Below are 26,468 nucleotides of genomic sequence, written 5' to 3' on the forward strand. Positions count from 1 at the left end.
ATTTATGACCCCACTTTAGTTCAGGAGAATTTTTTTTGTTTATTGTCCTGGTGGTTCAATTTTAGAGGAATTTTCCCTTTTTTTTTCTCCTGGTTACTATTTAACATCCAACAAACTGAACTCCAATTCAAGCTGAACACAGGGGGCTTTTAGCTCCATAATTAAGGAGTCGTGTTCACCATGCATCAACCCCGTAATTTCCATGGTGGGAAATGGAGCTGGGCCATGCTTTAAAACACCCCTCAGACAATTTGTTCCCTCGTGACAATTCAACACTTTCAAAGAGTTGTAATTATCTGTGTACTCTGGTAATTAAAATCTACCCAGTGATTGCGCTTGGAATGGCAGAAATATTGCACAAATGCTGGGTTCTGTGGCATCTTTTTACAACACCCCATTAAAAGGGAGATGCTCTGAACCACTGCTGGCTGCAACGACGTTTGGTGCCTAATGAAAGGCGAATTTTAAGGGGATAAATCAACCTCATAATGCAATTAACAGCAGTGATAATGAGAAAAACAAACCCAAAAAAGGAAAAGGTTATCCTTGCTGCAAGACTCTTTTTCCAATCCTGTCATATCCTGTGGTTCCCCACAAAATATGACATTTATTTCCCTTTCTGCATCATGGTTTGCAGCCCAAAATATGCAAGTTCACAAAAAATTTGGTTTTTTCCTTTCTAGAAATATTCAACTTTTCATCCACAGTCCAAAAGTTACCCAGGATTTATTTGGTTTTTCAATTTTTATCCCCAAACCTAAAAATTTAAATTAAAAAAGGGGCTTTGAGTGAGGGGAGGGAGGTTTGTTGTTTTGTCTTAAATCACAATTTTCAGCAGGCAGAAGGAAAAAAAAGGAACAAAAGCAGAGAGCTGGAGAAAGCAGATGCTTCTCATGAAACGTTTATCAGGTCAAACCCCCCATTTCCCAGGAAAATAAAATGCTGATGGGAAAACTCTGGGCAGGCTGGAAATGAAGACTGACAAGGTAACACCAGGAACATAATCCAGGATATTATTGTCAGCACAAGGTTAATGGACAGGAAAATGCAGTGGCTGAGGGGATCAGGGCCCTGCACTCTGCCTGAATCTGTAAAAAAATCCAACTCCTTTGGAAAAGGGGAGCTGGATGGAAACCAGAAAATTCCCAGCTAAGGCAAACACCTCGTTAAAACCCCAAAAGGGGCAGTGCTACCCAGCGGCGGGGGGATCCCAATGGATTTTATCCCATCCAGGGGAGAAATAAATCGGGTTTTTAGCCTATTTTAGCCAAAAAAATTCTGTGTTAAAGTCTGAGTGACAAAGCAGCTCCATCCAGACATCCCAGCTGCAGCCAGATGTGGGATTCAGACCTGAGGGGCTGTCCCCAAATCAAACAGCCCCAAAGCTGTGTCCCTTTGGGAACTGCTGCCCTAAAAGAGCTGAGATTTTCTCCTTCATGGCGAGGGTGTGTTTGCAGCAGAATTTGGTCCCTTTTGGGCAAGATTTGTGGGGTTCCCCCAGCTCTTCCTGCATCTCTGTTTTTAAATGTCAGTGCTCAGGAAAGCAGGGGAGAACAATTTCAGAGCTCCACTGGCTGAAAATTAAGTTTTATTTTGAACAGATGAGTGCAAAGCCTTCTCCACAGAGGTGCCCATCCAGGCAGGGAACAGGAGCTGGACTGGGAATGTGTCAATCTTGTTCCACCAGCGAGCCAGGGATGATTTGAACATCAATCAATAGGGTCATCAGAGGAAATAAATGTTGCAGGGTAAGTCAGCATGTATTCCCAAATAAATACATTAAATTACAAATCTGCCTGGTGAGATCCCCAGAGCTGGGAACAGCCTCCATCTGTGACATAGGTTTCATTATTAGGATTTATTGGGGGAAAACCATACAAAAGAAAGAAAATGCTTTGAGCACAGCCCCAGCTGTTCATAGGGACCCTGAAAATACAAATATACTGAAGGCAGTGGGTCTGTGTGGCCACTGGAACCAGCCAGAGAGGACTGCAGGAAACTAAAACCAGCTTTCCATCAGCTAGAGCCTTGCTGGTCATTAATAAAACCCCAAATCATGTAGGTGCCATCCCCCCCAGCAATCCCATGGGGGCTGAGAGGTTCCACCACCAGCACTGGGGACAAGTATGCAGAGATGTGACAGGTTTATTCTGCTTCAGGAGGGACCTGTTGAGAGCCATGCCAGGCATTCCCAGCTGCCACCACTCACCCTGGCCTGCTGCAGGATGGCCTGGGCTTGTGCCTCCTGGGCTGACACCAGAGGTCCTTTGGAGCCAGCATCTCCTCCTCCACTGAAGCGGAACTGGTGGGAAAAGATGGACAAAGCAGGTCAGGGGTTGCTGTCCCTCCAACTCTGTTCAGCATGACTGCCCCAAATCCATCCCAGTGCCCCCAGCCCACCCCATTAACCCCAGTGCCCTCGGGTCACCCAGCTCAGGGCCACCAAGCGAGGTCTTCCCACGCACGGCGAGCGCTGCCAGCTCGGGGTGGCACACAATGAGGGGGATTGTGGGGCCGGGGACCTCACACACCACATTCAGCACCAGCACGGGGCTCTCCCAGGGCTGGCATTCCCCGTTCTCCCAGGGCTGGCATTCCCTGGTGGCCAGGGGGCTCTGGGGAGATGGGGTTGCCTCGGGTTATCTGTGCAGCTCCGGACAAAGGCTGAGCTGCTCGAGCATGGCAGTTTGTCCAAACACCAGAGTTTGGGCTGCTGTTCAAACCAGGAACCTTCAGCATTCAACAAAACCCCCAAATGTGCATATTTTACATCCACAAACTTGAAATAGAAGGAGCTTAGTATTTCCTTCTGCTTCTTCCACCCTCAAAAGCCCCACCCTCCTTGGCCTGCTCCTGCCTTCGCCAGGAGGTTTTGCAAGAGGGACGCTCCTGGTGGCAGAACCTCCTCGGACGGCTCTGTCACCTCTGTTCCACCTCAGCTGGCTTCAGGTGTGTGACCACACGAGCCTGGCAGGGAGATTTGAAGAAATGCAATTTCCAGGCCCATGGCTGGCTCCTGGAGGGGCCAACAACTGTGGTGTGGTGGCCAGCAAAGCTCCATGTGGAGCTGCCGGCCCGGCCTGCCCAGGATCCCTGCCAGGAACCTCCCCAGGCTCACCCTTTGGAGCCTGGACAATGTGCTGAGGTTTTTCCCTAAAAACTCCTTCCCTTTGGTACCCAAGTTCTTCCTTCCAGCTGTTGGTTCCCACAGGGCTGCCTCACACCCAAAAAAGACATTTTTTTTAGTGTCTCAGGACCAACAAGGCTGATTTGGGACTTGCTGGCTTTGTGTAGGAGGAGGAGAACAACACAGAATAACCACTGGTCATTAAAAGAGGAGGATTAGTTCAGGTGATTGATATTTTGGCACTTTGAAGAGCTGTTAGAGGTTCCTCAGTGTAGGACAGAGGGTTCTGCCTGGAAATTTGGCTCTTGGAGGTGTCTTCAGTTGTTTCTTCATGGTTTTATCTCTCTCTGTCCAGTCAGAAACACTTCAGCTTTTTCAGAGTTCAAGAAATGTCTGGACAAGGCTCTGAGGCACAGGGTGGGATTTTTGGGGTTGTCCTGTGCAGAGCCAGGAATTGGACTCAATAATCCCTGTGGGTCCCTTCCACCTCAGGATATTCCTTGATTTTTATCATTACCCATCACTTCTGGATGTTTTAACCTGCGTGTCTGTGCTTTTGACCAGTGAAGGAGCTCCAGTGCTTTGCAAAAAGTCAATTTACAACAGGAACCATCCAGACCCATCTTTTATCTCAAGGAAAACGTGTCCTTGGGGTAAAAGGAGATGGGAGACTTCTGCAAGAACTGGCAGGAAACAGCAGCAAAACCAAGAAATCCGACTCATTTTAATGGGTTTTTTAGTTCTGTTTGTACTCACAGGCAACATAAGCATTGTCCCTGGTGGTCCTGGCAATCCATCTGCTCCTGGGAGACCTGGGCGCCCAGGTGGGCCCTACAAGAAGAAGAAGAAATTAAAATGAACTTCTAAAATATCATTTCGGTTGTGTCCATACAGCAGCAGCTGTGGTTATGTCACGATATTGTCGTGACAGACAGGGACTGAGCTTGTGGGCATCCCAATTTTTCTTAAATTTTTTCATTTTCTTCAATTTGCTTAATTTTCTTTCCCTCCTCTTCCATCCTGCCCCCACTATTTCCAGGGTCTGCCATGTGCAATTTTGGAGTGAGCAATCCGAGCCCCTGCAACGCTCCAAGTTAACAGAATCAACGTTTAGTTGGCCCTGTTAAAACCTATTAAAAAACCCCAAAATAGATGAAACTTTGTAACTCAGGGTCAGCGAGAGAGAAGCGGAGGAGGATAAATTCATTCCCACACACCTTCAATCCGCTGGGTCATTTCATTTTTCTCTCTTCTGCCTTTTTTTTTTGTATTTTAGTCCTTTGAGGCTCCTTCCATCTCCAAAGGAGTGATCCTGTCAGGGGCTGTAAATCAGCCCAAATCCGTGGATCTCCATGGAGCTGTGCTGATTAACAGCAGTGGAGTCTCTTGAACTGGCACTAAAGCAATGAGTGCGCAGTAAAAGATCTATTGATGAAGCCATAAATAATCAAATATGGCCAATTTTCCCGAGGCAGCCCACAGATTATCTGGGCACTTGGCAAAATATGAGCTTAACCCGGATTTAAACATCCTTGCAGTGATCCCATATGCAAATGAGGGTGACATCAATGTGTCTAATTGCAATGTGCACAGCAGTTTAAGGCAATGGGGACTTGACCACATCCCAGGAAGGCCAAGAAAAGCCCCAGTGCTCGATTTGTGGCCAACAGCTCAAGAATGAGGGCTTGGATACTCCTTTATTTAGGAGACACCAATAATAAATCAATTTGTAGAGAACCACTGCTCTTGGAAGGGCAAGCAATGAACATTTTTGTAGTTCTCGCTCTCCTCAACCTGCCTGGGACCTGTTCAGACTCCAGAAAAAGGTAAAGATAAAACCCTGCCACAAATCTCAGACACGGGGACACCAAAAAAGGCAGGAAGTCGAAAGGTCACCCCACAAGGGAGGTGGATAAAGGTGGGAAAGGGAGAGGGAAAGACAAATAGGTAACGAAGTGCCTAAAAATCAGAATATTTTAACAAAACAACCCAAAGATTTGGTGCATTGTCCTTGCCCCACACTCTTCCAGCAAGATCTCTCCACCCCAGCCCTCTCTGCTCCCTCTTCTTCCACGTCCAACTTCACAATTCCCTCATTCCCTCCTCCTAGAAAGGAACCATTCACACTGAAGTTTCCAGCACTAAATTAGAGCCCAACCCTGGTGGGGTGAGCAGCTGCCCCTGCCCCAGGCTGGCCAGGGCTGGGGTGTCCCTGTCCCTGTCCCTGTCCCCAGCCCCACAAGCACAGAGCAGAGCCCGAGCCCAGCTCTGCATCGTGACCAGCCTGGAATGACAACGCTGCAGCAGCCAGGGATGGATCAGCAGAAAAGCACTGGGAAAAATCCCAGCAGTGCCCAGGGGGGACTGCAGAACACTCCAGCACATCCATTTCTCCAGGCAGGCCCACTCTGGAGTCCCTGACCCCACCAAGACCCCGTCCCAGACCCATCTGTTGGAGCAGAAATGCCACAAATCATTTAGGCCAGGCTTGTTTTATATGATAAAGTTTCTTTTCTCTCCCTCTCCTCTTTTAACTGCAGCCCTGCCTGTGAAGGAGCAGGGCTGAGCTTGTTTATCTCTCCTGACAAGCGTTGATGCAGTGCTTTTATCCATAAATGCCTCTTTTTGTTTCAGGCTGGGTGTGGGAGGCCTTCTCCTGGTGGAATGGACCAGCAGGAGGGGTGCAATGGAACGGAGGAAAATCAAACCCACAAAGCACTTTGGAAATTGAAATTCACGAATGCCTGGAAGAAATGCAGCCTGCCACGGTCTGGGTGTAAATCTGCGTGGCCCTCGTTATGGAAATGGGGATTTGCTGATACACAGCAGCCAGGGACGGGGCCTTCAGCTTGTATTTGGTGCAGTGCTCTAAAATGCCAGGCTCAGAGCAAACCCTGGGGCAATATTTCCATGGAATGGTTAAACTGGGAGCTGGGGGTGTTTGTGTGGGGGCTCCTCCAGTCGCAGGCAGCGAGAGTGGGACCGGCAGCCCATGGTGCTGAGCCTTGAAATTCCCCACTTGTCTCTCTCCCCCTGATTATTTTTCAGCCCAGAAAATGATACAATAGGAGATGTTCCTTGCAGTTTTGGGGGTCTCCTAACTGAGGAAGCACCTGGGGAAAACAGCACCCTGGAAATATTCAGAAGCCAAATAAGGATTTTTAGGGATCCTGCTGCACTCCTGAGGTGCAAAATTGTCCTCAGGGGAGTAAGTCCTTTGGGATCCAATGACTGTACGGTCTTGGAAGGTGAAGATATTGTTTTGGGATCAGCCTTCCCCCAAGCTGACCCCCCCCCAGAGCACCCAGACACCCCGAATTTCCAAACAAACAGTGGGGTGGGTGAGGGAGCTGCAGTTTGCTCTAATGCTGCGGCTCATCTCCTTCAAAACAACACATTTCCCACTTCCTTCCTCCCAGTCTGGAGCCCCCATGGAACAGCTCTCTACTCTCCTCAGTGCCATATTTCCTTCTTCCCACTGCTCCAGGAAAGCTGCCTAAGTCATCCCAAAGCATCCTTCCCCCGGCTGAGCCCTCTGGAACCTCCCACAGCCAGGCTGCTCCTCAGCTCTGCCGCCGACACAAACTCCTCTGTGCCTCGTGAAATCGCTGGGATAAAGGAAGAAGCTTGCAATAAATAAAGCTCTTTCCTTTTTAGAATGAATAAACCAGAGCTAAATGAGCGTTGGCTAGTGTTAACAGAGCTGACCATTGTTGGGCTATTAATTCATTGCACCTGCCTGACTGCAGATAAAAAAGTCTCTCTACCAGAGGCAGGCAGAGGGAACGTTCCCCACTGTACACAGGGAAGGGTCATGTAAATTCATGAGCTGCACTCAGGGTTAATAATAAACAAATTAGAAGAGGAGCTGCTCTAATTGAAAAGGAGTGTTTTAATACAGTTGCAGCTCCTGGCTCTGCGAGTTCATCACTTATCTCTGCACAATGTGCTGTGTTACACTCTGTTCTGGACACTGGCAAAAGCCGGATGTGCAGCCTGTGCTAGAATGCAAATGATTCCCTTCATTGGAGGGTGTGGAGCAGCAGCATCGGGGACAGAGTGTCTGCTGCTGCTCCTTGGCTTTGCAGGGCTGTTCCAGAGGAGCTTGGCCAGCAAATATCTGCATCTGCCTGGACAAATGACAGGAAGAGAGTCCCTTGTCTCCAGGGTCAGCATCCAGCCTGCCAGGAATGCAGGAGGGGATGGGAGAGCTGGGCATCACGTAGGGCACATGAAGGATGGAGGCTTCCAAGAAACGGATGAAGCCACGGGGCTCTTTCGGCTCATCCTGGACCACTGAGAGCTGCAAACCACGCCCAGCTCACCCACCCTCTGTGAATTCTGACATTCTGAGGCTGCAGAGCTCCTTGTGCTGGGGCAGGAGCGCAGTGCCACAAGGGTTAAGCCTGGCCCAGGAGCAGTGGCCCTGGCTGCCAGCCACGGGCTGAGCCTGGATTGACTTTCCGAGCTGGCAGGCAGCGATCGATGGAGTGCAGGCAGGGCCCCTCGTCCTCAATCATGTCACAGCCACGAGAAATGCTATTACTGCTCCATCAAAGCCCATAGCAAACGAGGGGAGAGTCTTCCCAGCACTGCTCCAGGGGAAAGGTGTGAGTGCAGCAGCCACAGGGACCAAGGAGGCAACAGAGAACCTTACCTAAAAAAAATGCAGCGCACAGGTTGGGGACATTAGCACAGGAGTGCCCCAACACCTCAGGAATCTCCTCCAATGCACCTTAAAACCTCGGGAGACACCTCCCAGTGCAGGCCAGCAGTGATTTTCTCTCTCTCAGGGGTCATATTTAGCAATGTGGGTACATCAGAAGGAAAAGGGGACACGGACATGGCCACTGCAGAGGAAGCCACAGCAAAGCTCTGGTACCACTGCAGCACTAAAACAAGGCCAAGGGGAGATCCTTGGGAGCACAGAGATCCTGTTCTGATCTCCTTCAGTGGAGTGAATTCTCCCCTCTACTCTTTCTGGGTCTTAGGTTACTCAATTAAAAAAAAATATAACCAAGGCCACAAACACTGAGCTGCATTTCCAACAGCAACCAGCGGTGTGAACGCACATCAGAGCAGCACCACACCCCTTAGCCAGCCAGACCTTCCCCTCTGGACTTGGCCATTGCCTTTTTTCTCCACCTTGTCCAAGCCAAAATATCTGCCAGGAGAGTGGGAGGCCCTACAAACCCCCAGAGTCTGTGTCTGGTCACCCCAGCTTATTCTTCTGGGCACCCAGAACGCAGACAGGATGTGGTTCCCCTTCTGGACCCATGAAGGATCAACAGCCTGCCACGGCAGGGAGCTGCCTTATCTGTCAGGAAAACTGCTCAGCACCTCGGGGATCAGATTAGGGAAGTGTTTGCTGATAAGAGCTCCTTCCTTTAGCATTTGCTGGGTGACAGCAGTGACAGCAGTGGGATGTTGTGTGTTCTGGAGCATCTCCCGGGATCTGTGGCACTGCCGCTCCCTCCCTCCTGTGCTTTCCAGGGAAAACACACCCCAAACCAAGCCTGCCTGCAGGAACACACCTGTAGGCACATTGTTTGGCTCTTTTGGGTGGAGCCTGGCACTGGGGCTGCTGGAAGCCCCATTCCCAGATGGACCAGGAGTGCTCCAGAGGCTGTTCTGGACACAGGCCCGACTGCCCTCCACACCGAGATGCACTCAGGCATCAACCAAGCTCCAAACTCCTCTTGTTTTGCTCCACAGTCAGGCTGAAATCCATGGATTTGCTCATGTGAGATGACTGCCCTGGGCCAGCTTCACCCTCCTGCAGCCCTGCTCTGACCCTGCCAGCTCTGCCCAGCTCTGCTGCTCCGTCCCCCAAAAACCAATGTGGCTTAAGGGCACTGGGCACCTCTCTGGTCTGAGCCCCAGGCTGAGCCCAGCTCGGGTTCTGTGCAAAGCCAGGGCCTTGTCTGTGCTAGGGTGAGTTTTCCATGAGATGTCAGGCCAAAATTGCTGCTGGAGAAGGATTGGGAGCAGTGGGCAGCCTGCTCCCCACCCACCCAGGCCCCTGCTCACCTGGCTGCCTCTGCCAGGGGGGAGGAACGGGCTGGAACAGGGGGTGAACAAAAGCAGAAGTCCCAGGGTCATTTCAGACACTCAGCTCAGGGAATGAGGACAGTGGGGTTTTATTTTTGGCATTTCCAAGGACATGGATTGCTGCTGGAATGCTGCTCCTGCACTTACTGACCTGAGGCTCGAGCTCAGCAGCTCCCAAAACACAGATCACTGCTGATCCCAGGTACGTGACTGACAGAAATGCAGTGCTAAAGTGTGGGATTTGGGGTCACAGTCCCCAAAAAGCCCTTGGGAGCAGCTGCCTTTGAGGAGACATCCTGAAGCTGGAGGCTCTGCAGCAGCAGCACACAAAGCAGGGGCTGCCAGGGACAAAACCGATTCACAGCAACATCCACAGCTGAGTTATGGCATTGCCAAAGAATGTAAATCAGTGCCTGCTGCTCGCTGGGACAGACCAATAACCCACCTATGGAGAAGGTGAAGTGCTGCACAAGAGCTCCTTTCCCACTGGGAGCAGCCTGGGACACGGAAAGGCCACAGGGACAGACCCTGGTGTGACCCCAGGGCCATCCTGGGCCCAAGCAAAGCCAAACCCCCTGCCAGGACTCACAAGAGCAGCTGGAATGAGGGTGCAGAATCCCAGCTGAGCTCCTTTTCCCTGTGCTGGTGACTCTTGGTGTGTTTGCTCCTCCTGTTTTCCCAGTTCCACACCGGGAGGAGCAGCCAAAGGGCACAGGCAGAGCAGGGAGTTTGCAGCCTTAATACTGGTTTATCTTGGGAAAAGGTTTAATAAATGCATCTGTTTCCCAAACCTTTTTTTCCCTGGATGCAAAGCTCTGCCCTGTACCCCACCATGAACTCCTTTGGGAATTGCTCCTACAGGATTTTAAGGCTCCAGGGATACCCCGCTTTGCCCACACAAACCCACCCAAAACTCCACCAGAGAGGAGAAAACCACGGACACTCACCCTCTCCCCTGGGTCACCCATTAAGCCCACGGGTCCAGTTGGTCCTGGAGGTCCTGGAAGGCCCTGGCAGAGAGAAAGACAGGGAACAAACTAAGCCACAGAAATGTGTTGTTATTTGTAGCAGATTTCTACAACGAGCAGGAGAAGATTTGGAGCTCTCTGTTTATTTCTGCACCACAAAATCCACCCCAAAGCTCTCTCTGTGCACACGTGTGGCAGATGGGAGCACGGGAGCCCGGGGACAGCATCCCACACCCAAAGCAGGGGGAAAATGCCACTTACTGCTGGGCCTTCAGGACCAGGGGGACCTTCCACCAGCATTCCCTGAGCAAGAGGAAGGGAAAAAAGCGATTAGACACATCCTCAAAGTCATTTTGCCCACAGAGAAATGCCCAGTGCTTGATCTGCTCTTAAATATTTCAGCTCTTGCTGCTGCACTGAGATATTCCAGAGCTGGAGGGTTTCCAGTCCCTCTGGGTGACTTCTCCCAGAGGTGCAGAGGATCATGGAAAAGCCAAATAATGTGTATTTAAATCACACAGGGCTCAGCAAAACAGCCCTGACTCTCAGCATCAGCCCCAGCACAGGGTCACCTTCCCTGCCACAACCATGTCCCTTTGCTCAGAGCCAGGGACAAGGAAAATCCTGGAGCGTGTCCAGCCTTGATGGTGCTGGAGCTTCAGCAAAAAGCTGTTCCTAACCCTGAACAGCTTAACAAGAAGTTAGCAATCAAATTGCAAGGTGGTTTTTAAAGCATTTTTTCCAGCAGACTGCACGTTGTGATTTCTTCTGTGAACGTAGGAAATCACTGTGTGGGAAAAATGCTGGAATATTGTTACTCCAGCCTCTTCAATCTAAATATTTTGTCATCACTTTAGATCAGATCTGTCATGCACTCAGGAAAATTGAAGTTTGGGTGTTTTTTTCCCTCATGAGTGTGTAAAAGGCAGGAAAGAAACCTCCCAGTCCACCTGGAAAATGCTTTCCAGAAGGCATCAGGGTGATATTTTGGGAAGAGTTCCACAGGGAACTCTGTCCCTTTTATCTCTGGATCGGGAGATAAAGCAGCACCAGTTGAGTCAGCAATTCCCAGCTCACCTGTAGCAAAAAAAAATCCCGTAAAAATCTGTGGATGAGCAGTTGGCTCCTGTGGGAGAAGCCACGCAGGGGCTGCTTTGGGGTCACCCTAAACTATTCTCAGGCTTCAGTGCCAAAAGCCTCAGCTGACCCCACTCCAACTGAGCTGAAGGAATTGGAAATGTCTGCAGGAAAATCCAGGCATTCCTGCCCCAAAAGGCACACTCCCTAAGCCCAGAGCAGCAAAAAATAACCGAAAACACCCTGCCATGATCCACCCCTGCTTCCATCAGGATTTCTACACCACAAATGTGAGGCCAGCTCTATTTTCTGCCTTTCCTGGTGTCCACGGTGTTTAAAATCCCACTGCAGATCTGGCTCCCACTGCAGTCAGATGTGTGAGGGGAAATTTGCTGCTGCCACCCCAGGAAAGCCTCTGCAGTTCCTCACCAGGGAGGAATTTAGGTCGTGGGCTTCACCCTGTGCCCATTTCAGGTTCAGCCATGGAAACACTTCACTGGGTGGGAATTAGGGGTGAATTCCACACGTCTATCCTCCAACCTGCAGGGAGATCACAGCACGTGGACACCCCAAAATCCAGCCTTGCTGAGGTCCCAGCACATGGACACCCCAAAATCCATCCTTTTTGGGACCAATGATGGCATATTTTGGTGTAACAGTTTCTAAAATAGAAACTAATCAGGGTGCAGAGAGTCCCAGCCCACCCAAGAGGTTTGTGGCATGCTGGTGTGAGCACACACAGCACCAAGGCTCTGCTTCCCAGGACTCTCCTTCCCACGGGGAAATGTCTGGGATAACTGGCCCATTTGGGATGCAAACATCCTTGGCATCTTCCCATATTTATCTGCTAGTTTATGTCGAGATCTGGCCTTGGGGGCATCTGGAGATTCTCCTTGGCAAGAAACCTCCAGTGCTTCCATGGATGTTCATCAACGGGAGCGATGGAAACGAGGGAGGGTTTTAGGGACAGCACCAGTGGGGTGATCCCATTGAGGGGGGGGCATGCCAACCATGGATTTGGGATTGTCCCAGGGAAAAACAGGGCAAGGCTTCCACTTCAGACACCACCCACAAGTGAAGCCAATATCCCAAAACCAGCCCAAAATCCTGCTGTGCTTCAGAGGTGCTGAGCAAACCCTCCCAAAGGTGAGCACCAGGGTCCCCCCAAAAGGACAGCGGGCTCTGAGGAGGTGCCAGCAGCCTGATGGTCCCACAGCTGGGATATTTGGGATCGCTGCATCCCTCCTCTCCATCCCTCCTGCCCCTGCCCTGCCCTGCCGCCTCCAGCAAGTGTCAGCACAGAGCAAGGATTGAAGGACAGCCGGGTTGGAACGGGAAGGAATAAAAAATCCAGCAAAATCCAACTTTGTGCTTGGGTTTTATTTCCCTTCTCCTGCAGCTCCCATCAAAAATTAAAAAAAAAAAAAAAAAACAGCTAAAGAGTGCAGAAAATCCGAATTTCTCTGCTCAAGAGGAGCTGCATGGAGAGGGACAAGGCACCATTTGGTCCTGTTTACTTTCTGGCAAAAGCCATCCATGCTCCAGTGTTTTGAAATAGCAAAGGCGGCCAAATTCTTTCTGGATGATTAAACTTCACTATTTTGTTCGCTTTGTAGATTTGCAGGCTGGGTTTGTGCCATCATCTTCGTGGGGTTTGGCTGCCCCCCTTCCCTTCCCACCCCTCTGATAAGGAAATCGCTGGCTCCTCCCTTTGTTTGCAGAGTGAGAGACCCAGAAAGGAAGAGAAGGAAGAAAAGGTCAGAAATGTTTTCATAAGGGACTTAATTGGAGTTTCCAAGCCACGCTACTGCACCCCAGCTCCTCCCTGGCCTCCCCTCCCTGCTACCTGCAGAAATTTCAGGTGGGAGAGGAAAAGGAGGAAAAATGAAAAGGAAAAGAATGGCCTGAGAATGATGGGAAGTGCTGCCGCAAGGCTGGGTGCTGTGCTGGCCCTCTGCCAAGGAAAATGAGGTTAATTGAGCTGCTGGTGTTCAGCGAGCAGGAGCTCAGCCCTTGGGGACTGGGCTCAGGGCAGGTGGCTGCAAGGACCTGATCCCCAATTCCAGCCTGGGGAGGAGCAGGAATTGGGGTATCCTGGCACAGAGAGAGGGGGAAAAAAATGGGAATCAGCCAAGAGCCTCTTGCTCTGCTCACAGGAGCCCCTGAGCCAGCCCCAGCCATCCCCACCATGGGCTCCTTCCCCACCTCAGCGTGCCAGGTTGGGCACCCACAGCTTTTGCAGAGTGCAGAGGGCACAGACAGCTCGGAACTGTTCTTTAGAGAGAGAAAAACAACCTCAAAATCAGGCCAGAAATATAAAGGAAGAGCACAGTGGGTTCCACCCCAGGGAGGACACAAGGGAAAAGCTGGTGGGACTGTGGAGCTGGTGCAGGAGCAAACATCTCCTCTGCAGAGCTGTGTGCAGGGATTTGTTTTACATCCCTTTTATTCCCACAGGGATGAACCCATTGGTGGCACAATGAAAGGCAGCCCCAAGCTGGGAGTTCAGGGCAGGATACGACCTGGATGCTCCAGGGGTGCTCCCAAACTCCTGAGGGATGAGACCTGGCCCCTGCCTAATGCTTCAGTCCTAGGTTTTATTTTACTAAACGAGAGATTTCATGGGAATTCTTTCACTTCCTTCACGATTTAGGTCGTTCCTTGAAGCTTTAAAAAAAAAAATCATTTAATTACAATGTTTTATATTAAATGAACCAAGGAATTCTTTCATGGGAATTCTCCTCCCAGCTGTCCCACTGAGAACAAATTCTCTCCACCTTTCTCCACAGGGATAAAACCAACAAAACCCCAAACCCAGGTGCTCCTTACCGGCTCAATAATGGCAGGTTCCCCCTTCTGTCCCTTCTCACCCCGGGGGCCACCGATCTGTGGGACACAGGGAAAGACAAAGCCAGTCAGTCAGAGAAAACATCACCACCATCATCACCACCAATCCCAGCAGGAACTGGAGATCCTGGGACAATCCTGCTGAGATTCATGCAGGAAAGACCCAGGGCAGCCCCTCCTTGTTCAAACACACGTTACAGGTGGGGGGAGCCCTGTTTTTTGCACTGCTAATTCTGCTCTAAATTAGGGAAGAACCAACATTTTGAAGCAGAATTTTCCTGGATGGAGAAGAAACCCTCTCACCCCTTCGTAGATGGTGTCCTGGTTGGCTGGCATGCCGGGCCCGATGTCGGGAGAGGCTGTCCGGTCATAGTAATTGTCATAATAATTCCCATCATATTCCTTTATGGTTTCCTCAGTGAAATCCTTATCCAGGTCATCCCCTCCTTGAGCAGCCTGGAGAGGAAAGAGCAGCAATGGGTCAGGCTGGAATTCTCTCCTGGCTGGCCACGCTGGAATATTCCTGTGTTGTTACATTAAGGGGGGTGATTTTTGCAAGGGAAGGGTGGTTTATGATAATAGTGACAGGGGAAAAACCTGGGGAAAAGTTAAAATCTGGAGTTTTTAAGTCTCTAGTGACTTCTCCAACAGCAGGAAGACAGATGGGAGAAGCTTCATGTCAAATACACACCCTGGCTTTGCCTGGGATTTCTTCGCTGATCCCCAGTAAAACACTATGAGTAGAAAAGTTGGAGTGAGGAAAACAAAACACAGCACAAAGCTCATGTCAGGAGGATCCTGCGAACTCCAAATGCCTGAAGAAAGAGGTAATGGAAGTTTAAAGTGCTCCTCATCCCTCACAGCCTCGGTGCTGGAGACGCTGGATTATCGAGCCCAAGGAGCCCCACATCCGTTCCCAGATTTCAGATGCACATCAGCCCCATGATGTGTCACTGTGAGTGTCCAATTACAGCAGGAAATGTGGAAAAATCCAAGGCCACTTCTGTGAAAACCTCCTGTTTGTTTAGTCTGGGATCTAATCTGGGCTTGTCCAAAGAGCAGCAGCAGAAGTTGTTACAAATCCGATGCTTTAATCCCTGACTCCTCTCTGAATCCTTTCACCCGCAGATGCCGTGGAGCACAGCAAGGACATCCAGACAAGGCTCAGAATTTCCTTGCTGCTCTCCATATCCCTGTGCTTCCAGCAGCCTGGCAGGCACAGGCCCTTGGCACCCCTCGCTCTGAGCAGCCCTGCAAAGAACAGCATGTGCTGCTGAGATTTCGTTTGGTTCTTTCTTCTCCAGGTAATGACCAAAATAGTCTCGAAATTGAGTTATTTCCAGTGCTTCCTGGAGAAATATCTTCTCACTACTACGAATTCTAAGTCACTTCAGTGCCATCACCGCTTCCAGACTTTTTTGCTGTGCCAGAACTACTCAGAACCCATAAACACGAGCATCTGGGTCTAAAGTCAAGAGATTTTAAATTAAGACTAAGCCCAGAACTAAGGCAATCATCACCCCACCTTCTCTTACCTCTGCAAACACCAACTGGCCTTGGCAGAAGTTATAATTCGGCAATTATTCAATTAGAAAACTTGGAAAAGTCAGAATTAATTAGGGCTAACCCTAACCCTGTGCTATCACACAGCCCTTCTATCCTGGCTGGTTTTGCACTTTAAAACCTTAAAACCCTCATCTAAAAAGTCTCATCTGGCTCTAAGGGTTTGGGGATAGCAGCAAATTGCATGTCTTGAAATGAGTATCAGAAATGCCTGGTTCGATATTTTAGTTGAGGTCTCCAGGTCTGTTTGCATGGGAAGATGATATTTGGAATAACTGGGCACTTCCCTACCTGAGCTTTCCTTCTCTATTTCCTTTTCCCAACAACTAAAGTGGCCCTTGAAGTCTCCTGCTTCCTCTTCCATTTTTTTTATTTAAGGCTCCTCTATCCAATCTTTAATTCCTCTCTCTTAGAAAGTCCAGGCTTGGCCAAAGACTTCTGGCTCGGAAAACAGAAAACTTTCCTGTCCATGGGCTCCCTCAGGTTGGCTCCCTCAATTTTCCTCTTCTCCCTGTGTATCATTTTGAGCTGTCCAACCTCCTCCACCACATTTTGGCTGGGCTGCATCCCCCCTCCCACTCTTGAAATGGCTGGATCTGCACCTGCCTCGCTCCAGCTGCTCAGATCTTTGCCTGGACACTTTCCCTGACACCTTTTCCCTCAAATTTCCAACTCCAAGGATCCTGGCCAACTTATGCTGCCTCTTTTGCCGCAAATTGTGGCAAAACAAAAAAAAGAGACAGCTCCACAACAAGTGATTCTCCACTGGAGAAACCACCTCTAAGTTCTTCCTGGGAATTAGGAAGGGATCTGGAAGCATTATAGAAACATGGAATGCTGTGACTTGGAAAGATCTTGAAGCTCATCCAGGTCCAAACCCTTGCCATGGGCAGGGACATCCCCCACTAGAGCAGGTTGCTCAGAGAACAATTCCATGTTCTTCCACCACTGATTCCCCTGCTGATGCTCCTGGATAATGAAGAATTTGGCCATTTAATGTCGTTATTTCCTTGCTCAGTGAACTCTCACTTTGTGAACAGCCACAGTTCCCAAGAATTCATCCCAGTCTCACCAACATTCACCGATTTGAGCATCAAAAGAAACAGCAAGAACTGGGCAAGTCTTAAGCACAGAGAAGTCTCAAGTGCAGCACTTCAGCTGAAGGATATTGAAGCGTGGGGAGGTAAAAATTTAAATATTCCAACAGAATCAGCACTGGGATCTGGGCTGATCCCAGCTCTGAGCACATCCAAGCCCAGAACAAAGGGGTTCACACCAGGTGGACCCAGCAGTTTTGGAATCAAGGTTTTGTCCCAGTGTTAAAATGTTGGTTTTTTTTAAAAAATTAAACTGAAAAACATAAAGATGCTTTTCAGTGGGAACTGCAAAATGAAAAATATTGATGTTCTCCAGCAAATCAACATTTTAAGGATTTATATTAATAACTTTGGGATAAAAGGCTTTTACTGAGATTTTAACAGCAGCCCTCATTTCTCTTTTTGTCAGACAACCACTTCACCCAAGGAAATGCAGATGTCAATATGAGCAGCTTTTTCCAGGGGAATAATCCTTAACCAAATTCTAAATATCTGCGTTCCCCACCCTGAAATATCTGGAATGAAAACATTTTACAAGAAACTTCCTCTCCCAGCAGCTGCCTGAACCACTTATGGATTTACCATCTGGCTGCTCCAGTCTCCTTTGCTTCCAGGGCTATGAAACAGCAGAATTAATTAAAAAAAAAAAAAGGAAAAATTGAAATTAATGAATTAAAATTACGTCAGTGTCGTTGTAGGTGACGACGGTGCTCGTGGGGAGTTCAGCTTCCACGGCATTTTCAGTGAGGCCACCCTGGGGATCGATTTCCTCGTTGTAGTTGAGATCCTCGTAAGGCATGGGGGTGAAATACTCCTCGTTGATGGTCTCGTAGTTGTACTCGTCAACGAGGGGATCATCCACTGCTCCATCCTCCTTGGGCTGCTTCCCAGGGTTCCCTGTCTCAGGGGGTGCTGTGGGAGCTGGATAATCCTGTTGCATGTGGAAAATAAAGCACCACAATCAGCGAAACAAAACATTCTGCAGCACCCTCCCCTTTTATAAAGGTTTGTCACCCTCACCCCTGCCAGGACCCGCCTCGGTACCTGCTTGGTTTCGGGTTTCTCTCCAGCAGCCACTTCAGGAGGGCTGGGTTTGGTGGTGGGGGCTTCTGGTTTGACAGCTTCATCAACATCCTCGTAGTAGGGGTACTCGTAGTAGTAAGTGTCACCTTCTCCCTCCCCGTCTGTGTACTGCAAGGAGAGGAGGAGATGCAGGAAATGAGGTGGCAGCACCCAGCGTGTCCCTCCTTTGGACATCAGGGGTTCAAACTGCCAGAGGGCAGGGTTAGATGGGATATTTGAGAAGAAATTCTTCCCTGGGAGGGTGAGGAGGCCCTGGAATGGGTCACCCAAAGCAGCTGTGGCTGCCCCATCCCTGGAATTGTCCAAGGCCAGGCTGGACAGGGCTTGGAGCAACCTGGGATCGTGGACGGTGTCCCTGCCCATGGCAAGGGGTTGGAATTAGATAAGCTTTAAGATCCTTCCAACCCAAACCAGTGACTGTGATATTTTTTAACCTTAGATTGCTGAGACCTCCCAGCTCTGCCACATCTGAGACCCCGAGAGAGAGGCAGAGAGCCCTTGAGCCCCGTGGCCACTCTGGCACCGTTCCTGCACCAACAGCATCCATGAGACTTCCCATCCACCCCCGGCCTGCAGGCAGGAGGCCTTGGAGAAGCAGATCTTTGCAGCCTTTTCCACAAGGCGTCAGTCATTCTTCAGCAAGAAACCCAAACAAAGCTGCTGGTTCCAGCCGGGCACGGCACCGCTCCTCGCCAGCCCAGCCCTCCCTGGCAGCGGCCGCCAGCGCGTGGAGCAGTTATTCCTACATGGAGCAACACAGCCTCGGGACAAGCCAGCTCTTGTTGGGCTGCTGGCTCCAAAAGAAGAGGTTTATTTTCCTGCTGCCACAGATTTCGACCAAAGTGCTGTTTTATTTGTCCTATGTATTGTTTCTCCAGAAGCGCTGGCGGAGCGGCCGCAGCGCTTCCCTGGGGCCGCGCCTCACCGGGAGCGTCCCAAAGCCCTGCTTAGGTGCTGGATTAATTTAATCCCAAAGATAAACTGGGAGGGCTGATGGCATTACTGGTTTATGGGGATTCCCTGACTCTGCAGATCTGGGCTCAGCTGAAAGCAAATCAGCCCAAGAGAGTAGCTGAGGATGCCAGACAGCAACTGCAGTGAGCTGAGACCTCTGAAAAAAGGGCAAAATTCAGGTGCTGATCACTGGAAATCAGCCACACCCAGACATTTCTAATTGGGCAGCAAAAATATAAATGGATCTGGCACCAGCCTTTTTTAATGTGTTCCTTTTTTTAAAAGAAAAGACCTGCGGTGAACCCTTCATACAAAAATTATTGGGCACAGCAGCTCCTAGTGATGACTTAGGAGCGTTCCTGCCAAAATGAAATTCAAAGCAAATCCAGGGGCAAAAATCTTTCTCGCTCCTTTAACACCTGTAGTTCCACAGAATATTGAGAAAGAGCTGTTTAATCCTTTAACAAGTTCAAAAGTGTAATCTGAAATTTAGAAACAGGTGCCTGTTCTGGATGGGGCTGGAGCTGCCAGGGAAGGTCAGCATTCCACACTTGGCTCACGTTGTCTCTCCTGTGTTTCTGAGCTCCAAGTGAATGCTCTTTTCAGTCTTTGGAAATGGGAGGAGCTCAGAAAGAGGGGAAACTCCAAAGAGCCCAAACCCAGAACGTGCAAATCCTAAAAACAAGCTCTGTCTGGGATGCTGGACGTGAACCATGGGGAAGCTGAGTAGGAGGAAGGAGCCACGTGTTTGCAAGCGTGGTGTACACCCAAATATCGGTGATTGTGACCCAAAACATCCCGAGAGACTCACGTATTCGTCCTGGTTGGGGTCCTGGGACTGTGGGGAGTCGGGGATGGCGGTGTCACAGTCGGGGCTGTAGTGCTCACAGTACTCGAGGGCTGCCCGCGGGTCCGCCACGATCAGGAGCTGCTGGATGTCACCCTGCAGGGAGGGAGCACAGGGGGTCAGGGATGGATGGTGCTCGTGGAGACACCAGCCCGAGGCTGCGATCAAAGCCATAAACACAAAGAAATCAAAAGCAAAACACGTGGCAGGGCCACCTTCCCGACATGGACACGTCCCCTGAGACGAGCCAGGGGAAAACCTCCATGTCCAGGGATTGGCTGCTCCACGAGGTGGGAACCTGCTGTGCTTCATCCCCAGCCCCAAATCCACCTCCCCAGAAGACAAATCACCCAGAACAACAGCAGCACAACACCACTGACAGCCCCAGGCAGGGCGGGTGCAGGAAAATTAAGAGAGAAGAGCTCTGTACCCCCCCAAATCAGCAGCATCCTGGGGACAACAAAACAACTCCATTCCAGCCGGTCCTGTGCAGCTCTGCAGGGCTGCAGGGTCACCCTGCCCAGTCCTAAAAGCTCCTTATTGGCCTCAAAACTCCTCTGCTTCTCCTCACAAAAGGCATCACACCCCCTTTTTTACATCTTGCCTCACCTCGACGACATTCCACCCACAGCAGACACAGAGAGAGATTAGAAATGCATCTGATAAACGCAGAAAAGAGCCAAAGGGAGGCTTTTTTCACTAAAAACCAGGTGCAAAGGAAGCTCATCAGGCACCAGGGCTGCTTAATGGGACAGCTGCTCCCTGAAGCCCTGCACAGCCACAGCCCGAAGGTCAGAGCAGAAATTGCTCTTGAGTTTCCTAAAGAGTCACCACGCTGCTCAGCCACGATGCCAAAATCCAGTTCATTCAGCAGACAGTTACATAAGACTTCACTACTTGGATGCTTAGAGCTGATACTTTAATTAGGGGAGGGAAAAAAAATCTTATTTAATAATAGACAAACATGGCTAAAGCATCAGGGGGAAAAGCAGGAGCGTTACAGCCAAGCTGGGAGGATGATTTGGGCAGTAATAGGAACCAGAAGCTCCAAAGGGAGCCTGGCCAGACTGGCAAACAGCCCTGTGGAAAAGGATATTTTTGAAATTAGGGGCCAAATCTGCCTTGGTGTCGCTGGATCAGGGACGTGTCCCACTGACTTCCCCCCCAAAAAAGGTGCTGTTCGCATTTTGGGCAGAGATCCATTGGGAAAGGAGGTTGCCAGGAGCCCTGGACACATCAGCACTGAGGGGAAGGAGCAGCTCAGAGCTGTCTGGAGTTCCCTCCTCCATTCCCAGGTTGCCACTTCCCTCCCCACAGCAGCTCAGGGAACATCTGGGCACCTCTCGGACCTCCCCGAGTTCCCCTTCAGTTCACTGAAGCTCATTAGTCATTGTTTCCAGTGAATAACCTTTACAGAATTAACAGAAATGTCTGCAAAGTGGGTTTCAACTTTCCATTTTTAAAACCAGAAACATCTTTCTTCCCCTTTCCCCTTTCTTTTTTTTTTTTTTTTAAATAAATCCAGTCCTGCCATTCCTATTCCAGCTCTTTCTTTTGCAATGTAACCACCAAAACTGGGCACAGAGTACTGGGAAAGCAGAAAATTCCAAGTTTTTTGCCTTGTAGAACATTTCCCTTTTCCAAGCAGCTCTGGCCATCACCTGCCAATGGGACCCACAGGGGAACTGGGCCGTGGTGTGACCTCCAGAACATCCCCCAGCCCTGAGGAGGGGGTGCTGGGGGTGTTATGGGGTTCCTCAGGCCATATTTTATATCACCATCCCTTCAGAGCTCCAAACCAGCCTGTTCCTTTGGAATTGCCTCCAGCAGGGAATGCCCAACCCAGCCAAGGAAATTTGTGGCTGATGTGAAGACCCTCCCAGCTGCTATTTCAGCACACAGGACCTCAGCCACCCCTCCCTGACACCCCAGCTGAGCCATCCGTGCCCTTCTCTCACTCAGGTGCTTAAAGCTTCCCTGTTTTCCATGGGAAGATGGGAAGTGCCTGGCATTGCTGGGACAAGCTGAAATAAAGCAGCCCCAAAGCAGAGCTGGTACTTGTCTCCAAGAGGCAGGGGAGGCTGAAAAAGCTTTTTCTCCCTGATAAGGTTGGATTTACACCTCATGGAGAGCTGATAGGCTGCATCCCATCAGTGAGCAGGGCTGGAACTGCGTTTCCTCAAGGAACAGATAACGCAAGGAAAGGCATCTGGGCTGAACCCCTGCCAAAGGTTAAGCAGAAGAGAATTTGCTAAAGCTGAGTTTGTTTTTAGTCTCAGCTGATGGCAGTTCCTGAGCTGTGCATGGGGAGAACTCCTTGATCCCATCCTGCTTCCCTGCAGGAGTTTGAGCATCCTCAGCCTTGGAGAATACAGAAAAAAACCACCTGCAAGCCCAAGCCCCTGGAGCCTCAGCAGAAAACTCAGCCTCGACACAGGACAGCACAAGTCCCCCAGTTTCTGCTGAGTGAGAGGGGGAGGCCAGACAGGGGACACTTGCTGCTCATTCTGGGTCAAGACCCTGGGAAAGCCAGTGCGTAACTGAATAAATTTGGGATGCAGAGAACGCCAGGAAAAAGCCTCAGACGGCTCCATCAGAGCTCACCAGGCTTCAGCAGCACCCCTCCACAGGCTGCTATTCCCCTGTTCCTTTTCAAACCCAATCGATCACCCTGCCCAAAGTTCATCCTTCTCTCCTTGTTCCAGCGTGCAAAATCCAGGAGAACCGAGGCTCCCGAATTCAGGAAGGATGAGAGCCCCACGGTGCAGCCGAGCCGAGCACAGGGCAGGGGCTGAGCAGCTCAGGGGAGGGGGAAGGAGAGCTCAGACCATTCCTCTTTGTTGCACTCCCAGCAAGTGCCCAGCACTGGGGGATACCCCGTGCTAACCCTTGTCGAAAGCAGCCAGGAGTAAAAACCTTGTTAGCAAGATTCCCAGTCAATTGACCTCATCCCTCAGCGCCCAACAATAAAATGGGCTAATTTAGCCTGCAATAAAAGCCCCACTATCTGCACCTCACAGAAGCTGCACAAAGCTCTGCTGTCAAGAGCCCCCTTTCTGGGATTTAAAAAGCCGACTTTAAATAGAGCGAGCCGCGCTGGGAGGCTCGGAGCCTTTTGTGCCCTCTCGAGTGTGTTGCCGCTCATAAACTGTGCCCAGGGATCCGGGGATCCTGGCTGACAAAGGGGAGCCAGCCCTGCTCCCGTTCCTCCCTCAAGTGTCCATTTGTTTCCCTGTTTTGGTCACGAATCACCCAAAAATGCCCTTCCCGGCGGGATTTCTGCAGCACTAACGAAGATCCCGTTAATCCACACGCACGGCTCCGTGCGGGACAGGCTTTTCCAAGAGAGACAACTTAAAAATGCACCAGTGAAGTGGTTTAAAGACCTGCTCAGCCAAATCAAAGACTTATTTTCAAGTAATGGGGTATTTCAGTCAGGGAGCAAGAGAGCAACGCTCTGGTGTTGCTTTGTAGAAGTCACCAGCCACTCACACACAGTGGGTAAAGCTCTTTTTTGGCCTGGGAATGAGTTGAGCACAAGGTTCAAAGAAGTTCTCCAGTGTCTGGAGCACCTGGTAGCACCCAGAGGCAGAGCTCCGTTGTGCTTTGCTGGTTTAACCAAAAAAGTTTGAAGCGAAGAATGAAAAAGTTGATTTTTTTTTTTTTTTTTTTTTTGCCTGCAAATAATCACAATTCATCCATCAGGAGAGGCAATGTTTAAAAAAGGGGATAAATCACATTTTGGCCTTTCCTCCTGAAGCTCCTGGTGAAGAGAAGAGGCAGGACAGCACATTTGTGAGAAGGACTGAGAGCTGTGAGGGTTTTATTTGCTCCACCAGACAGATGGAAGTGCTAACTTTCAGGAGCAGTAAGGATCTGCCTGACATTTCTGCTGAAGCCATTTATGCCTGATGACTCATTTGCGTTATGGATTAAGTTCCATCAAAACCAGTTCAACTCAACTCCCCAGCCAGCTCCCAGACAAGGCTGGAAAAGCTCTTTCTGGAGCATTTTTTAACACTTATTCTATATGCGTGCAAAAAATGTCACGTCGCTTCCAATGACATCAACTTCAGGAACTCGGAGGAATCGTTGTGGTTCAAGGAAAAAAAAAACAGCTGGAGAGGAGGATCATGATGAGTGACTTCATCTGGCACTGGAAGCAGCTCCCTAAATCCTGGGATTTTCAGGGCTCCCACTGCAGTGCATTGATAATTCACTGGGCTCTTGGGTTAGGGCATCACCCCAAAAGTCTGAGACACTCAATATCCCAAAGAGTAAATCCTGCTGGATGTGCTTTTGGAAACTCCTGCATTTAACTGGATAAACACAGGCCCGGAGTGAACAATGGTAACATAAAAACTTCACAATTATTGGGAATCACTCAGATTTATCCTGACAAACTCCCAGGCTCCACAACCCCAAACCCAGTCAGAGGATGAAGAGTGGCAGGGTTCAGTGCGGCTCCAGGATGAAGTGGAAGCTCAGAGATCCCACGCCCCAGCGAGCCTCCAAAACCCCTAATCCCTGTCTTGGAGCCAGCCTGCCAGCCCTCAGATGTTCCACTTGATAAATCCTGTCACCAGCACTTCCCATGGATTCTCACTGCTGTGGACACAGCCCGGCTCCAGCCTGGAGTGGAAGTGGTGTTGGAGACACACAGGGATCCCCGTGGCCCCATTTCTGTCAGCCTGGAAACCCCAAAAATCAGAGGTGCTGGAAGTGCTCAGAGCATCCCAGAGTCCCTCCTTTAAACACAGCAGCTCCAGAAAAGCAGCAAAACTGCAGCAAAACGGGCAAACAAAGCCTCACCATCCCCCCCGGTCCCTGTCCCCGTGTCCTGAACCCTCTCCTGGCCAGCCACACACAGGAGTGGCCCCACAGAGAGAGCACCCAGTGCCTAAAGAGCCTCCTTTGGGCTCCCAGAGCTTCAGCACTACAAAATGGGAAGGAAATTGTTGCAAGTCTGGCTAAATAATAAATAAATAAATAAATAAATAAATGAGGCTTGACTCGCGCACAGCCGTGACTCAGCTACAAATTCCTGGTGGTTTGGCTCAATCCAGCCGGATGTTTGTGTCCCCATCCGGCTCAGAGGGGCTGCAGGGTTGGATGGGGCTGCTCTGCTGTTCCCCCTCTGGCTCCTGCTGCTTTGGGCACTCAAGAGAGGAGCCTCTGCCCAGCCCTCTTTGGAAAAACCAGGTTTAATTAAGCAGAGCAGGGAGAGAAGAGTCACCAGAACTAAAAATGGCTCCAAACCCTCTTGAAAGCTGGTCAAACTTTCTGTTTCTCATGGCATCTCCGTGTGGGGACCCCAAGAAATGCCTCAGCCCAGTCCTGCACCCCCAGCCTCAGATCAGCCAAGAGCATCCCTGACCTCGCAGAACACAAACACAGCAATGACCTGCACAGCCCACGAGCCTCTTCCCCCGACCACAGCAGCAAGAGGAAAATCAGCCCTCCAGCTCGGTGGTAATGAACCTCTCTGGTAATTCCTCACCCTTTCTATCTTACAGTCCTGGGGAGGAACCCGATTTCCCATCGTGTGAGGATCCATGAACTCGCTGTTAGTCCTGACTGCTGGATTTGAAGGAATCGGGCAGGGAAGTGTGGTCCCCTCCTTGTCCCCTTCCCTGAACCCTAGGACTTCTCCCTGCTGTCCCCAACACCCAGCCCTGCCCCTACACAAGACCAAATCCTATTTCTGTTGCTTAAAATTAAATTCAGACTCATGCCTTAAAATTAAGAGGCTTTTTGGAGCAAAGGGCTGCTTGCAGAGCCCACAGAATGCTGTAAGTCTGTCCGTGTGCTATCCCAAATCCAACTGTGGAGCAGTTTAGCAAGGACTCCTGACTGGAAGGGAAGGACAAGCCATTCCCTCAGAGGAGAACAAAAGCCAGATGGCTTTGCTAATTCTGGAACACTCTCCTGCAGGAGCTGTCGCTGTGCCAGCACCCAAATACCAGTCAAGGACTCCATGGCAGGGCAGGAAGCACCAACACAAGGTTCATTTCCAGGTGGATACCTCCCACCCCAATCCCAGGTAACCCCCCCAGTCAATAATCCCTGCCCTAGAGCAAACACTCCCCACCAGGCACAACCCCAAGCACCCTCTGAGCAGCTGTGGAGGCAGAGTTTGTGCCAAAGTCCTTTTCTGTGAACTCGGAGCTCCTTCCCAAAGACAACACACCCGGAATTCACCTCAGTATGGATTATTTACATGGCAGTGCTTTCCAGCACCCAGCCACCTTCCAGCTTCCCACCCTCAAAGATTTTCTTGCCTTTCTGAGTTTGTCAAACCCATTAATCATGGCTGGCTCCTTCCTGACACTTTCCCTGGAATGCTCACTGAATCCTGACAGCCCCAAACCCCTTTGCTCTCTGCAGTCCCTGTAACAGCTCTGAATTCCCCCTTTCCTCAGCCCTCTGCACCCTGCTCCACTCAGTGTCCCCTCCTGCCCCACAGCTTCTCATGGAGCGACCAGAGATGCCCTGGGGAGAACAGAAAAGCCTGACCAAGCTCAAATGGACATTTACTGATGGGGCAAAAGCCCAGGCCAAGCTCCAGACTCCCCAAACATCCTCGTCCTCCCTGCCCCAGCTCCCCAACCCTTCCCTGCCAACACTGCTTCAACCCCAGCACTACACCTGAGGCCTCCATCCTTTCAGAGAGACATCCAATCACCCCTGGGAAGATGTCCAAAAGCTCTGGGGCTGCTTTGGGCTTTGTCTTTCACCTTACCCAGCCTTGCCCTGCCTGCCCGAGGGGCTGCAGAGCTGGCACGGAGCGTTCCGTGCACACCGTGCGCTGCTGGTCCCCCCACCCCCATCTGGAAATGAGAGCTGCTTCCACA

At 50.4% G+C, this 26,468-nt stretch overlaps 1 protein-coding gene across 4 annotated transcripts in view; it reads right to left on the bottom strand.

Moving 5' to 3' along the window:
* Positions 1-26,468, bottom strand: part of COL5A1 (collagen type V alpha 1 chain) — a 134,411-nt gene that overhangs the window by 55,402 nt on the left and 52,541 nt on the right. For all 4 annotated transcript variants that reach the window (XM_032130510.1, XM_032130511.1, XM_032130512.1 and 1 more), the window contains 9 exons: positions 19,579-19,710; positions 17,775-17,921; positions 17,413-17,661; positions 14,374-14,526; positions 14,053-14,109; positions 10,408-10,449; positions 10,126-10,188; positions 3,884-3,958; positions 2,210-2,302 (listed from right to left, as the gene is read on the bottom strand). In XM_032130510.1, coding sequence (XP_031986401.1) covers positions 2,210-2,302; positions 3,884-3,958; positions 10,126-10,188; positions 10,408-10,449; positions 14,053-14,109; positions 14,374-14,526; positions 17,413-17,661; positions 17,775-17,921; positions 19,579-19,710 — 1,011 coding nt within the window. The remainder of the gene's footprint in view (positions 1-2,209; positions 2,303-3,883; positions 3,959-10,125; positions 10,189-10,407; positions 10,450-14,052; positions 14,110-14,373; positions 14,527-17,412; positions 17,662-17,774; positions 17,922-19,578; positions 19,711-26,468) is intronic.

This window comes from Corvus moneduloides, chromosome 21, assembly GCF_009650955.1.
Source record: "Corvus moneduloides isolate bCorMon1 chromosome 21, bCorMon1.pri, whole genome shotgun sequence".
Lineage (NCBI taxonomy): Eukaryota > Metazoa > Chordata > Aves > Passeriformes > Corvidae > Corvus > Corvus moneduloides.